The sequence below is a fragment of the Meriones unguiculatus genome, chromosome 14, assembly GCF_030254825.1.
Source record: "Meriones unguiculatus strain TT.TT164.6M chromosome 14, Bangor_MerUng_6.1, whole genome shotgun sequence".
Classification (NCBI taxonomy): Eukaryota; Metazoa; Chordata; class Mammalia; order Rodentia; family Muridae; genus Meriones; species Meriones unguiculatus.
Window position 1 is genome coordinate 44,399,516 of NC_083361.1, and position 13,559 is coordinate 44,413,074.

At 41.8% G+C, this 13,559-nt stretch overlaps 1 protein-coding gene across 2 annotated transcripts in view; it reads left to right on the forward strand.

The window, feature by feature from the left end:
- The window catches only part of Cyfip1 (cytoplasmic FMR1 interacting protein 1), a 79,259-nt gene that overhangs the window by 29,460 nt on the left and 36,240 nt on the right, over window positions 1-13,559 (forward strand). For both annotated transcript variants that reach the window (XM_021652631.2, XM_021652633.2), the window contains 10 exons: window positions 673-790; window positions 868-957; window positions 2,115-2,192; window positions 2,327-2,428; window positions 3,516-3,697; window positions 5,693-5,789; window positions 5,882-6,010; window positions 7,081-7,185; window positions 9,923-10,014; window positions 11,191-11,308. In XM_021652631.2, coding sequence (XP_021508306.1) covers window positions 674-790; window positions 868-957; window positions 2,115-2,192; window positions 2,327-2,428; window positions 3,516-3,697; window positions 5,693-5,789; window positions 5,882-6,010; window positions 7,081-7,185; window positions 9,923-10,014; window positions 11,191-11,308 — 1,110 coding nt within the window. In that variant the 5' untranslated portion in view covers window position 673. Of the gene's footprint in view, window positions 1-672; window positions 791-867; window positions 958-2,114; window positions 2,193-2,326; window positions 2,429-3,515; window positions 3,698-5,692; window positions 5,790-5,881; window positions 6,011-7,080; window positions 7,186-9,922; window positions 10,015-11,190; window positions 11,309-13,559 lie in introns of those variants that run through there.

The window sequence follows — 13,559 nt, forward strand, 5'->3', positions numbered from 1 at the left end:
AAGTGATGGCAAATGTAGTAACCTGTATTAGCCAGGATTTTCTGTAGTACCCAGTGTCTGAGTTAGGGTTTCTGTTGTTGTGAAGAGACACCATGACCATGGCAACTCTTATAAAGGAACACATTTAATTGGGGCTAGCTTACAGTTTCAGAGGTTTAATTCATTATTGTCATGGTCGTAAACATGGCAGAGTGCAGGTACATGTGGTTGTTTGGAGGAGCTGAGAGTTCTACATCTTGATTGGCAGGCAGCAGAAGCAATTGTGTGTCATAGTGAGTGTTGCTTGAGCATTGGCAACCTCAAAGCCTGCCTCCACAGTGACACTTTCTCCAACAAGGCCACGCCTACTTCAGCAAGGCCATATCAACAATAGTGCTGCTCCTTATGGGCCAAGCATTCAAGCACATGAGTCTGGGGGGTGGGGTGGTTGTTGTTATTCAAGCTACTACACCAGGGTACTCTGCAGGTCAGGAGAGCTTTCCTGTAAAGCCTGGAGAAAGGAAAGGTCTTTCAGGGACTTGTATTTGCCAGGCCATTGTGCTTTGTCTGTCTCCAGTGTCCTTGAAAGATAAGACAGGACTAGAAGCCCACATAATGCACTTCAGAAGGCCCATTGTGCATTCTAGACCCTGTCTTTCCTCACCAGTGGCTTTGTGCTTTGCTCTGTTTCAGGATGGCTGCCCAAGTGACCCTCGAGGATGCGCTGTCCAATGTGGACCTCCTGGAGGAGCTGCCTCTGCCTGACCAGCAGCCCTGCATTGAGCCTCCACCGTCCTCACTGCTATATCAGGTAGGCCTGTGAGCAGATGTGACACAGCTGGCTGCTCTGACCCCAAAGTGATGGTTTTGTTTTTCCTTTCCCTTTAGCCAAATTTCAACACCAACTTTGAAGACAGAAATGCATTTGTCACTGGCATTGCAAGATACATCGAACAAGCAACTGTCCACTCCAGCATGGTAATGCTGTCTGTTTCTTTGTTTCTGTCTAGCAGGTGCCGTATTTGAACAGCAAATAAACTGCATGTTTCCTGATAGACTAGGTAGAAAAAAAGAAACAAATGTCTCACAGTTTTAAGGACGTCTTTGCTCTTATTATAAAATACAATGCATACTCTTTAAAAAAAAATTTAATCTCAAGATGGGTGCTGGTGGCACATGCCTTTAATCACAGCATTCGGGAGGCAGAAGCAGGCTGATCTCTGTTGAGTTTGAGGCCAACCTGACTTACAGAGTAAGTTCCAGGACAGCGAGGGCTACACAGAGAAACCCTGTCTGGAAAAACAAAACAAAATTAATTAATTAACTAATTAATCTCTGGCGCAGAGAAAGAAAGTCTTTGGCAGCATTGCAAGCATACCTTTTTTGCTTAGTGCTCCTTCTTTCTTCATGCCTTTACTTAAAATTTGTTAGGTGTATACTCAGACAGGACTTAGGTTTTCTAAATGAATCCTATTATTATTTCCCCTTTTGTGTAATAAAGAATGCTGTGATGAACATATTTCTAAATTATGAGATGAAAAGCAGTACTTTTAATGCATCTTAAGACCATTGCCAGATTTCCAGTCACATCTTAAAGAACACCTATGGATTTTTTTTTAAACATTTTTACCAAAGCAAATGATATAGAAGTAATGGAACAAAACACCAAAAAATGATGCTTGCCCTCTTCATGTGGACGCTGTTCCTGAATTTTTAGTGCTAGGAAGTATTCTGCCTTTCCCTCCCGTATATCCTGGACTAGCAGCTCTATTTCTGAACCTCATCTGAACCAGAAAGCTTGGTGTGACCTGGACACTAAGAGGATGCTGTATACTATTGCCCAGGCTTTCCTGCCTCTAGTTTCAGGTCTGCATTGCAGGTACTTACTCGGGGTTGGGTGGGGCCAAGATGTACCACTCTGGTGGCTCTCCTGAGAAATTGCTACACTGTCACCCAGAGTTCTTTGCAGCCTGCTAAGCTGTAGGGGATGTTTGGAGTAGTGTACATGGTCTGTGGTGTCAGGCTGCAGTCTTTCAAAGAGGTAGGTAGGGCATTTGGTGGAACTACCAGCAGTTTGCATCTCCTTTCGTGTTTGTTGCCCTGATTGCAGATGATTTGTCCTATGTATTTTGTAGAACGAGATGCTAGAGGAAGGCCAAGAGTATGCTGTTATGCTGTATACGTGGAGGAGCTGCTCCCGTGCCATCCCGCAGGTGCCTTGCCCCTTTCTGCCACACCTGTCCCCAGTCCTGCCAGCTCACACCATCTTGTCCACCTTCTGTGGTTATGGGAATGACTCCTTTGGCCTGGTGAAAACCTTACTTTCCATTTATTTCTTTACACTCAGGTGAAGTGCAACGAGCAGCCTAATAGAGTTGAAATTTATGAGAAGACTGTGGAAGTCCTTGAACCCGAGGTCACAAAACTGATGAATTTTATGTACTTTCAGGTAAAGCATAACTAGAGGAGTTTAATGCTAAGTATTAAGGACAGTGTAACCTAAAGGAAAACAACTGCTCAGGCAGAAGAGGACTAAGGCTCCCACACTCTTCAGAGTAAATAGTTCTTTTGTGTTTCGTCTCTCTTTTAGGCTTAATTTTTATCCTGTGCAAAATCTTGCTTTTATCACTTCCAAGTGCAGTATATGTCTAGTTTTTTCACTTCCTGGTACTTCCTTACCTTTGGAGGATAAGGGTTTGACCTCCTTTGATCCTTCCATTGGGCCAGATTTTTTTTTTTTTTTTTTTTTAGGTGGTGGGGGGTAGAGGCCAGTGGAAGAGACTCTCTGACTCTTTAAAGTGGTTCTTAACTGTAGCTTTCCTTGAATTTTTGCTTACTCTTAAAAGTTCCCAAGAAGAAAATCCTCTCCACTTTCCCCTCAGACAGTCAGCGTCAGTATTGGAGATGTTTTCTTGGAGCATTTTTCTTGGTAATTGTCTTCAGTTGTTTTCGGTTGCTGTAACAGAATACGCCAGTGAGCCAACTTAAAGGAGAATGGGTTTGTTTTGCTCATAGTTCAAGAGTTCTGTTCATCATAGCAGGGAACTCAAGGCAGTAGGAGCTTTACTCACCTGGTCATGTCACTTCCATGACACAGAGATAAGGATGTATACTGTGTCCTAGCTCCTTTCTCCAGTTCTACAGCCCAGAATCCCAGCCAGGGAATGGCTGAGTGGGTCTCTCTGCCTTTGTCAGTATAATCAAGGTAATCCCCCATAGGCATGCCAGCAAACCCATCTCCCAGGTGATTCTGGATCTGTCAAGTTGACAGCCAGCAGTAACCGCCACAGTAGTTTTGGAATAAGCAGCAAAATTCTTTTACTTTAGTAAGATATATAGTTGATAAACGTCAAAATAAATAATGACGTTTACAGAGTGAAGGCATGGAAATTGCACAGACAAGGGTGTTTGTGAGATGGAAGGTGAATCCTAGAGCTTCAGTGAGTGACAGTGAATGAGAGACCATCCTTGAAGCTTGGACATGAATTCGATGAGCTGCTGACTAGAGCTCTCTGCCCTCCCCTTTCTGTGCTCAGAGAAATGCCATTGAGCGTTTCTGTGGGGAAGTGAGACGCTTGTGTCATGCTGAGAGGAGAAAGGACTTTGTGTCTGAAGCCTACCTGATCACCTTGGGCAAGTTTATCAACATGTTTGCTGTGTTGGATGAGCTGAAGAACATGAAGTGCAGTGTGAAGAATGACCACTCAGCATATAAGAGGTGAGCTCAGACCTGCAGTGTCTGTGGGGTCTACCCACAGAGGGCCTGTGTCAGCCTTGCACATAGCAGGTACATGTCTCCTACAAGCTAAAATCATCAGTCAGTCTTGGGACTTTGAATACATGCTGCCAAGAATAAGGTGCAGGGCTAGCTGAAAGCTTAATGGTCTCTGGTAGTTTTACACATCTTCAGTGGCCTGGAGCTTTCTGGTGAGCTTCAAATGGTTTTGGGGGAATCTGGGTGCTTAGCACCCTTGAGACAATAAACAGTGTGCATCTATCTCTGTGTGTAGGTGCTCAGCGTAGGGTACTTCTTATTGTGGGGAACATGGCTTTTTCATTCACGGATGCTGAGCTGCAGTCCTTGGAGAAGTTGGCAACCCCCTTGCTTGTTCTGTGTGTGTTGACTGACGTGGTACTTCATTGCAGACAGGAGGTTGTACAATCTCGGCCCATGCACTGTTGGCAGGTATCTTAGGATCACACTGAGCATTCCAGGGACTCTGGACGACTAGTTCTTTTCTATGGCAACTTCAACGTTCTCTTTTTAAGGCAGAACATTTCTGGAAAGAGGCCAGCAGGGGTGTATTAATCAGGCTTTGTTGCTGCTGTGGTAAAATACCTGAGGTTCAGGTTTAGGATCATTTTAGGTCGTGAACGATCAATCGAGAAAACCCTTCACAGGCATACCAAGCGGCTTGGGTTTTACCCGAATCCAGATGTAGTCAAGTTGACAGTAAGATTAGTAATCACACTACCCTTTATATCCTCAGATTCATTCATTTTCATTGATATTCTCTCTTTCATTCACTCTCATTTCTTTTGAGCTCAGATGGTAACTTTTAGTATATATTCTGAGTAAAATGCAAAAATAACTCATAGAATTGTGATAAGCCTTGACTGAAATAAAAAAGTGCCCTAAGTTCATTCTTTTCTTGGTTGCCATGTCTTATACTCAAGCATCTACTGAACTCAATAAGGTGAATGCATTAAAAAGAGTGTTTACTATATCAATGATATGATTGAACTGTATACAACTTTTCAAAATACCAGTTTTTAAAATTCTGATTCAATTATTTTAATTAAGGAGTTATGACATATTGCTCATAGTCCAGTATGGCTGCTTGAGTTCTACCTACAATTTACATTCTGGTCAACAGGGAGGAAAGAAAACATGAAGCTGTGCTCTTTCTTAGAAGTAAACGTTCAAGCTCCTGATAATCTTTTGCATCATGCACCCCTTGGGTACCTAGCCACAGCCAGCTACAAGGGAGATACTTTGCCATTTCTTGGAAATTTCAGGTTGTTGATGAGAAAGAAAGGAAGTGAATTTAGTATGGATATTATTCTTCCTTATGGAAAAGTAAATGCTTAAGATTCTAAGTTTCACAGATAAATACTTATGGGCAGTTTCTGTTACATGTAAAGATCTCTTACTCTTTCTCTACAAAGACTCACATCTGCCTTCCAGGATTTTACTGTGCAAGCCCTGTAGGACCCTGGGAAGTTACAGTACTAGTGGACTGAGACAGAATAGTTGGGGAGAGGCATTTCTTGTTGGAAATAGTGGTAGCCCAGAGAGGTTTTGGAAGGATCCTTAACAATGCATTTTAGGGTCTTTTGGAGTCAGAATATGCAGAGACAAGGTTTTCTCTGACACAGAGATTAGGGTCCTTTGCCCCATAGATAAAGGTGGGCATTCACCTAGTAAAGGAGAGACCAGAGTATAGGTACCTATTGATGAAGTCCATTGGCCATGGCCAATAGAGCACAAAAGCTCTCTGGAGCTGTGTAAGGTACATCTAATTTGGCAAATGGTTCCTCTAGAGTCAAGATCAGAGATGCTACAAGAGGCTTAAACCGTAAGCATCTTTTGCAACACACATTTCTGCAGTTAACTGCAGGTAGAGGAGAGGAATCCTCACCCTCTCCCCTCAAGTATCCACCCCTTTAAATCAGTTTGTAGATGTTTTCGAATTGACTCTCTTATTTCTAGGGCTGCTCAGTTTTTGCGTAAAATGGCAGATCCACAGTCCATCCAAGAGTCACAGAATTTGTCTATGTTCCTGGCCAACCACAACAAGATCACACAAGTAAGGCCTGTATTTTCCACACCCCATTGATGGCCCATGTTGCGGGAGAGACGGGAGTGGCCGGTAGCTTATATCTTCCCCTCATGTTTCAGTCTCTGCAGCAGCAGCTTGAGGTCATTTCTGGCTATGAAGAGCTCCTGGCAGACATCGTGAATCTGTGTGTGGATTACTATGAGAACAGAATGTACTTGACGCCCAGTGAAAAACACATGCTTCTTAAAGTACGTGTGTGGAGAAGGGGCTGACAGCCTCTCTTGGGGATGAAGTCTGGGACCCTTTGCCAGCCTGTTTTTATTGTTAGGCTGTCGTGTATGTGGGTAATGTCTCTTGAGCGTGCACACAACCTGCAGGCTTTGCTTTGCTCATCTCTTCTGTACACAGCTGGTCTGGGGTGCTGTCTGCTGAATATGCCTGCTGTCCCAGTTTGTGACACATCCTTGTCAGAGCACCATGAGGTGATGGGTGGTCCATGACAGCGAAACATCATGACTATGACTGTGTTGGCTGATGCAGAAGGCCCTGGTCATGTTACTAGGGTGCATTGGGGTTGTGTACCTGGCTGTTACCAGATTGAATTTGTCAGTTAACGTCAGTCAAGTTTAGTACTTATGTTGAATGTGTTTGGGATAGCACAGTTCTGCAAAAGTCTTGATACTCAGGTTAGGCTAGTCAGTGCTGCTTTGTCTTTTAGCAACTAGTCTGGAAACCAAGTTATCCTTTGTAACCTAATTTCAGTAAACGGAAAAAAAATGTGTTCAAAGCACCAGACTTGGAATAACGTATTAAATCACAATAAAACCTTAAAACCTATACAACTTAACACACACTGTCACACTTGCTGTGAGCTGGGTAACTACTGCATCTGACCATGAGTCATTCCAGGTATTAAATATTGCGTGAACATTTGCCGATTCTTGTTCATACTCTGGGGACTGCTTTATTTCTGGCACCTAGACTTAGTAGGTATGAAGTTATTCTCTAAGAATGGAACTTATGGCATTATTGAGGAGCCATCTTCTAATTCTCTTGTGCAGTTGCCAACATTGAGTCCTGCCCTGTACCCTGCTCAGCAGGCATTGATACTTCATTGTCTAGGGAGGAAGCTGAAGTAGCCACCAGAGATGACATATACAAGAAAAAAAGTTTTATGTGAAAGAATACCTCTAATTTGTAACACCATTTAAAAAAAGAGTAATTTGTGATTTCAGAGTTACCATCTTTGGCAGTGTGCATCTGTGTGGGTAAATTCACAGCTCTAAATGTTATATTGCATCATTTTGTGACTTTTCAGGTCATGGGATTTGGTCTGTATTTGATGGATGGGAGTGTCAGTAACATCTACAAACTAGATGCCAAGAAAAGAATAAATTTATCCAAAATAGACAAATATTTCAAGGTGAGTTTTAAATATCTGTACATAGGTTTATACACACACACACACGTGTGTGTGTGTGTTTATATACAAATGAATTTAAACATGTAAAATTTTTTGACAAAGATTTTTGCTTAGTTCTTAGCATTGATAATAAATGTTATTTATTGATATATGCTTTGAGTTTTTGCCCAGTGAATCTGTGAGTGATTGTGATGCAAATCAGGATGTAGTAAGGCAAGAGAGGGTCTTGAGACTTAATCTCTCCTCTGAAAAGGTGGCTGCTTTCCCTTTCCTGCTCCTTGCCTTGGTTTTGCCTGAGTCCATAATGTAGATATGGACTCATAAGATTTCTTCTCTTTTACATCTGGCTGCATATGTCCAACCTTCTCTTTGAAACGTATTCTTCAGGGAGCCTGTTGGGCAAGCTTATAGATTTGCTTATTTTTATTTTGTGCTAGAACCATTCAAATAAATGAAATATGTCTGCCAGATCCAGGAAGAAAAAGGCTTGTGACTATATGTCTTTCAGTAACAATGATCTAGCTCAGTTTCAAAGTTCTTATGTGCATTTGACCAGTGTCTCCTTACTGCCAGCTGGAATGACTAAATTACAGATAAATTTAGTGTCCCTTTGCTTCTCTTCTCATTCTTCTTGTCTAGAGACATTTTATTAGGAAATTTCAGTGCAGCTTAGTAGTCAGTAGCTCTGGATTTTTCCATATAATTATAACTTGTTTAATTACAGAGAAACCCCTGCAGAGATGGAGCTCAAGGTTGCATGCAGTAACAGGAGATTATGTTTTTGAAGTCTAGTACTAATAAAAAAAAACTGTAGGTGTGTAATTTATGTTAGACACACATAGATTTTCTTTTGAACTACATATTAACTATTAGCTAACATTTTTAAAGGTAATTTCTTTTTTAAGTTTTTATACAGGTATACATTGTATACTCCCCATCCTCCCTTTCCATGGATATTATTTTTTAAATAAAGTAGTGCATGTAGGACAATCAGTTACGCAATTCACACAGCTCTGAATAGTTTTTCAGTGCCAGCTGCCAGTTGATTATGTAATGTGGATGAGCTTTAAACATTGTCCATTCCTAAGATTCGACGAAGAATTGGTTAAGACACTGGGTTGTTGCTTGATTTTTATTTTTAGTGGTTACATAGGTTTAGAGTGTTTGATTATTGCTTTGTAAATCAGAAAAAGCAATCATCCAAAACAATAGCATCTTAAGGAGGTTGCTCTGGCCATTTCTGGTTGGTGGCTGTTAGGTGTACTCTGAGACCCTCGATAAGTCCTTCTGTGGTTCATGGAGCTTTGATCAGAGCCATCTGATAGTCACCTCATGTTTTTTTTAGTCAATACCTGGCTAAAACTAGATGTCTTGCCCAGCATATTTAACAAATATCCATAAAAAGATTGTACAGGGCTTCTTGTGGATTGTCCACAAGAATGTCTGACCTTTATAACCCAGGCAGTCAGTATTGAAGGTAAACTTCCAGGAGGCAGTTTAGTCCTTACAATCCAAGTGGAATTGGTTAACACCCAAGCTTGGAGCTCCATATGCCTGGGTGGAAAGAGAAGCTGGAGATACGTTTTAGAACTGGTTTGCTGGTTTAGAAACAAAGCATTTTCCTACTGAAACATTGATTGGTAGTTCCTAAATATAGGTCCGGGCTGGAGTATAGCTTTGTAGTAGATCCCTAGCAACAATAACCACAAAGAATAAACTTAACAAAAACTATCAGGTTCAAATGAAACTCCATTTCCCAAATTCCAAAAGGCGGAAGGGACAGATGGCTATCAGTGTGGTACCTATCAGCATACTAATGTTCATGCTGGCTTCCAGGCTCCCTCAGTATCACAAGTACCTGTTATATAGTTCAAAGTTCATGCTAGCATTTTAGCTCTTCCCACCATCTCCCTACCGTAAACTCTGTCTAGCTCCTGGGCTTCTCTGCCTGCAGCTACTCATTTTCCTTATAACCCTGCTATTTTTGATGTGCTCAAGCTCTCCCTGTCTTTGTTCTCCCTCTCTCTAACCCCGTCTCTCTGTTCTGCTCCTGTTTCTCACTATGTTTTCTCTATTCTCTATCCTCTGCTATTCCTCCTTTTTTTGCAGAGATAGCTCGAGCCATGTCCACTCTGCCCTTTTCTCTCTCTGCTCTGGATTCTTCCAGATGACTCTGACTGTTCTTTTTCTCTCATATCTACAATCAAAAAAATTTCCATTAACCATACCATGGAACAGTCATGTCATGATCTTGGATTTTGTACTTTATACAAAAAAGTAAAACAAACAAATAAAAAAACAAACAAACAAAAATCCCCCAAAACTATTGGGCCTTCTAATACATAAACATGATAAATTATTCCATCCACTGAGAATTTTCTCTAGAATTTTTATAGATTTTTTTTTTATACATTTTTGCTTTGAGGTTTTACAAATGTTTTGTTCATGAGTATCTGGCTTTGTTGTAAACTGTTTGCCTATAAATTTTCATCTTCTAAGTCTTTATTACAAATACATAAAAATGCAGCTGTGGGTGTAGGCTGTTTTTAAACATATTTTCTAATGTGTAGTTTCTTAATTTGTATTTTCTTTCCAAAGACAATATTTACATGCTGAATGATTTATAGCTGATTCAACCTAAGCTAATAGTTAATGTTAGTTATTTTCCGTGTAGCTATTTATTTGGTGGCTGGCTGTACATTGTAACACTTTCTCTTTTTGTTACGTGAACATACAGCAGCTGCAAGTGGTTCCACTCTTTGGAGATATGCAGATAGAGCTGGCGAGATACATCAAGACCAGCGCTCACTATGAAGAGAATAAGTCCCGGTAGGAAGTGAATAAGCTTCCCCCGCTTCTTCGTACATGGCTTCGGCTCTTCCATAGTGTGTGTTTACTTATCTAAAGTCATTACTCTGATATTCCTACAGGTGTGGAAACAAATGTCCTGTATGGTTGCCCTTGCCAGATGTGGCTGTTCATGTTTGAATTCATTGATAAATTGCTAAACATTTTAATTTCCTTAGTAAAGCTAACCACGTTTTGAATGTTCAGTGCCCAGTGACTAGATGTTGGACGGTACAGACTTAAAATACTTTTATCATTCCCAAGATTTCTACCGTACAGTACTAGTTGTGAATATTAAAATACTTTTCCGGACCCAGTTGGTTGACAACCCAGGAAAGAGAGGGGCTCTGCATGTATATTAATAGAGTTTACAGAATTGTCACCTGAGGGCTAAACCAATCCAACCTGTTTGTAAGTCCCTAGAGCTGAGACTAGTGGTCTTAAATGCTTTTTAATGGAAACGGTTAAAAAAAAAAAGGATGCTGACTGTAACAGATGTGGCAGAGACATCGTGGCCCACAGGTCCTGAAGTACTTACTGTTTGTGTGTGGAGAATAATCTCACCTGCAGGATTCTGTAGCTCATCATTACAACTTTTATATGTATACAGTCTGACTTATTGTACATTTCACATAGCCCATTGAATAGCTCAGGTGTTTTTACTGATTTGAGTGCTCAAATCCTTAGCGCAAATACCCAACCTGTATTTACCACTTAGCTCTGATTTATATTTACATTTATATTTATATTTCTCCCTCAGGGGTTCGGCAAACCTCTCCTAGTTAAAGCTATGCAGTACATCTTTCAGCTTTTATAGGCCTCAGATGGTTCCTGTCAACTATCCCTTAAACGACTCTTTTGAAAATGTAAAACTTAACTGGGTACAGTGGTACACGCCTGTAATACCAGCACTGAGGAAGAAGAGGCAGGTGGTTTTCTGTGAGTTAGAGGCCAGCCTGGCCTGCAAAGAGAGTCCAGGACAGCCAAGGCTACACAGAGAAACCCTATCTTGAAAAATGAAAGCAAGCAAGCAAAACCCTAAAAACTGAAAATGTAAAACTCATTGAATGGTCCTGGCACCACAAACAGTGCAGCTAAGGCTGTTTCTAGGCACTGTGCTGGTGCCTTGGGTCACGCAGGCTTTCTCTCCATGCCCAGGTGGACCTGCACATCCTCAAGCAGCAGCCCACAGTACAACATCTGTGAGCAGATGATCCAGATCCGTGAAGACCATATGCGCTTCATCTCCGAACTGGCACGCTACAGCAACAGCGAGGTACACACCCACTGCACCGTTTAGGCAGCACTCTGAACCACACAGACACCCACGCCTTGCTTTTATTCTCTCGTACTCAAATATTAACATTCATGTCAAATTTTAAAAGTTCATTTCTTTAAATTGAACAAACCTAAATAGGGGAAGATCTTCCAAACCCAAACCTAAATACTTAAAAAAAACAAAACCCCCATAATTGAGTAATCAGTGCAGTTAGCTTTGTCTGTATCTACTCAGATGCATTAAATATAGCTTTGCATCAGGAAAACAGTGGGAATGTTGGGGTGGGGAGAACACTTGCCCATCACGTATATAGCTGGGCTTGGAGGGAGGAGGGGAATGGGGTAGGAGCAGGAGAGGGGGTGGGGGGAAAATCCTGATAGGGATTCCAAAAGAAAAATCAAGAAAAGGATGGAGAAATAGAAGCTGGATGGGCAAACGAGAGGTTTCTGAGCTGTGGGCCTTGTCATTTTTAGTAGGGAAGTCAGTCCCAAGGCCTAAAATAACCGGAGCCTCTCGGTTGGTACAGGGGATATCCTCTGTTGGTCTCAATTGGGTTCATTTTTTTTTTTTTTTGTCGGCTAAAGAATTAAAAGTCAGGAAAAAGCAAGAACAACAGGTAGTATCAGGGGAAATCTCAGACATAATCAGCCAGTAGAAAACACTATTTTATTAAAGATGAATATACATACACAACAGCAAGGCACACAGAAAGATTCCCTAGAAAGCAGAGGACAGACTCTGGAGTTGGTTTCTCTTCAAGGGGTAAAGATTTTAAGGGTTCTTGGTGTGCTGAAATGGGGAGAATTTTCTTCCCCTATTTAGAGTTGGTCAGTTTAAATAAAGGGAAACTGATACACCCACAGCATTCGGTAAATGGGTTCTGGTCCAGCCTTGAACTTGTTGGATGGGTCTGCCTATCGAGGACCTTGCTAGTGGATCAAAAGCCTGTCAGCCCTTTGGCTCTCTGCTAGGTCTTCATCTCAAGTTAGGAAGGCTGGGCTATCAGTTTGTGGTACCTTTATTGGCTTCTCAGGGATCTATTTAATTCCTAGTTCCTTAGTAGGTGTCCTCTGGGAAGTGTGGTCTTAGAGCTGAGTTAGAAAGATGAGTGCCCACAGAAATGGGGTCTTTATCATTCTTTACAGTTCTGCAGTCAGGTTGCCGTGACCTTCTTTTGGACACTCAGATTCTTTTAGCTACCCAGATGGCCACTTGGCTTGTGGGATAGGCAGGAAGGCAGCCTTTGGGAGGGTCTGGTTAGGAGGAGCCGGGAAGCTACTTCTAATCTTAGTAGGCCTGGTGGTGGTGTCAAGGCTGTAATGCAGTCACACCTTGTGTGTATGTGAGATTGACTGGGAGGAATGCAGGTCTTAGTCTGGTTTTGGGAACTGGTCGGTTATTCAGGTTCAGAGGAGGACTTTTAACACAGGTGCTTCCTGGCCATACACACTGCAAGATTCATAGCACTAGCCGTGGAACCTAAGTGACTGAAAAAGCCTGCTTCTCCAAACGTCTCCGTTTGTCTGCTGTTCTCAGGATACAGCCTATAAAGGGATTGGGATAGTTCCCCAGGGAAGAGGTGCCGCCACACCGCCACACCGCCATTCCTGCAGTGAGTCCAGCCGCCGTGTAGAAATGAATGGTGGATCTAGCTCCACATGGCTCCAGGCTGGGCTTATGAAAGGAGTTAATAGGAAACTTGTAGACAGTATGAACATCTGGAGGAATGGAGAGCAACAGTTCAATGCATTTTACAGCATTCATTTCCTGTCTTCCTAGATTCTGTGATAGTATCTTTTTTTGTTTGTGTTTTTGTTTTGTTTTCAAGACAGGGTTTCTCTGTGTAGCCCTGGGTGTCGTAGAACTCACTCTATAGACAAGGCTGGCCTTGAACTCACAGAGATCTACCTGTCTCTGCCTCCCAAGTGCTAGGATTAAAAGCATGTACCACCACTGCCTGGTTTAATATCTTTATAAGAAGATGATAAGGGTTTTTGTTTGTGGGTAGACATGAACCCTCAGCCTTTTGAATGCTGGGATTCCTGCATGCATGTACCACCACACCAATCTTTTTATTTTTGAGCCTGATTGTTGGAATCTCACGTGGTTTCTAGTTGTGGTTTTACCATGAGTGTGCTATATCAGGAGCATAGATGAACATGTTTGTGTCATCATTCAGTGTTAGAATTTATTGAATAATGATACATTCACGAATTTTTGGTTTCATAGAAATCATTTTGCTGTGACG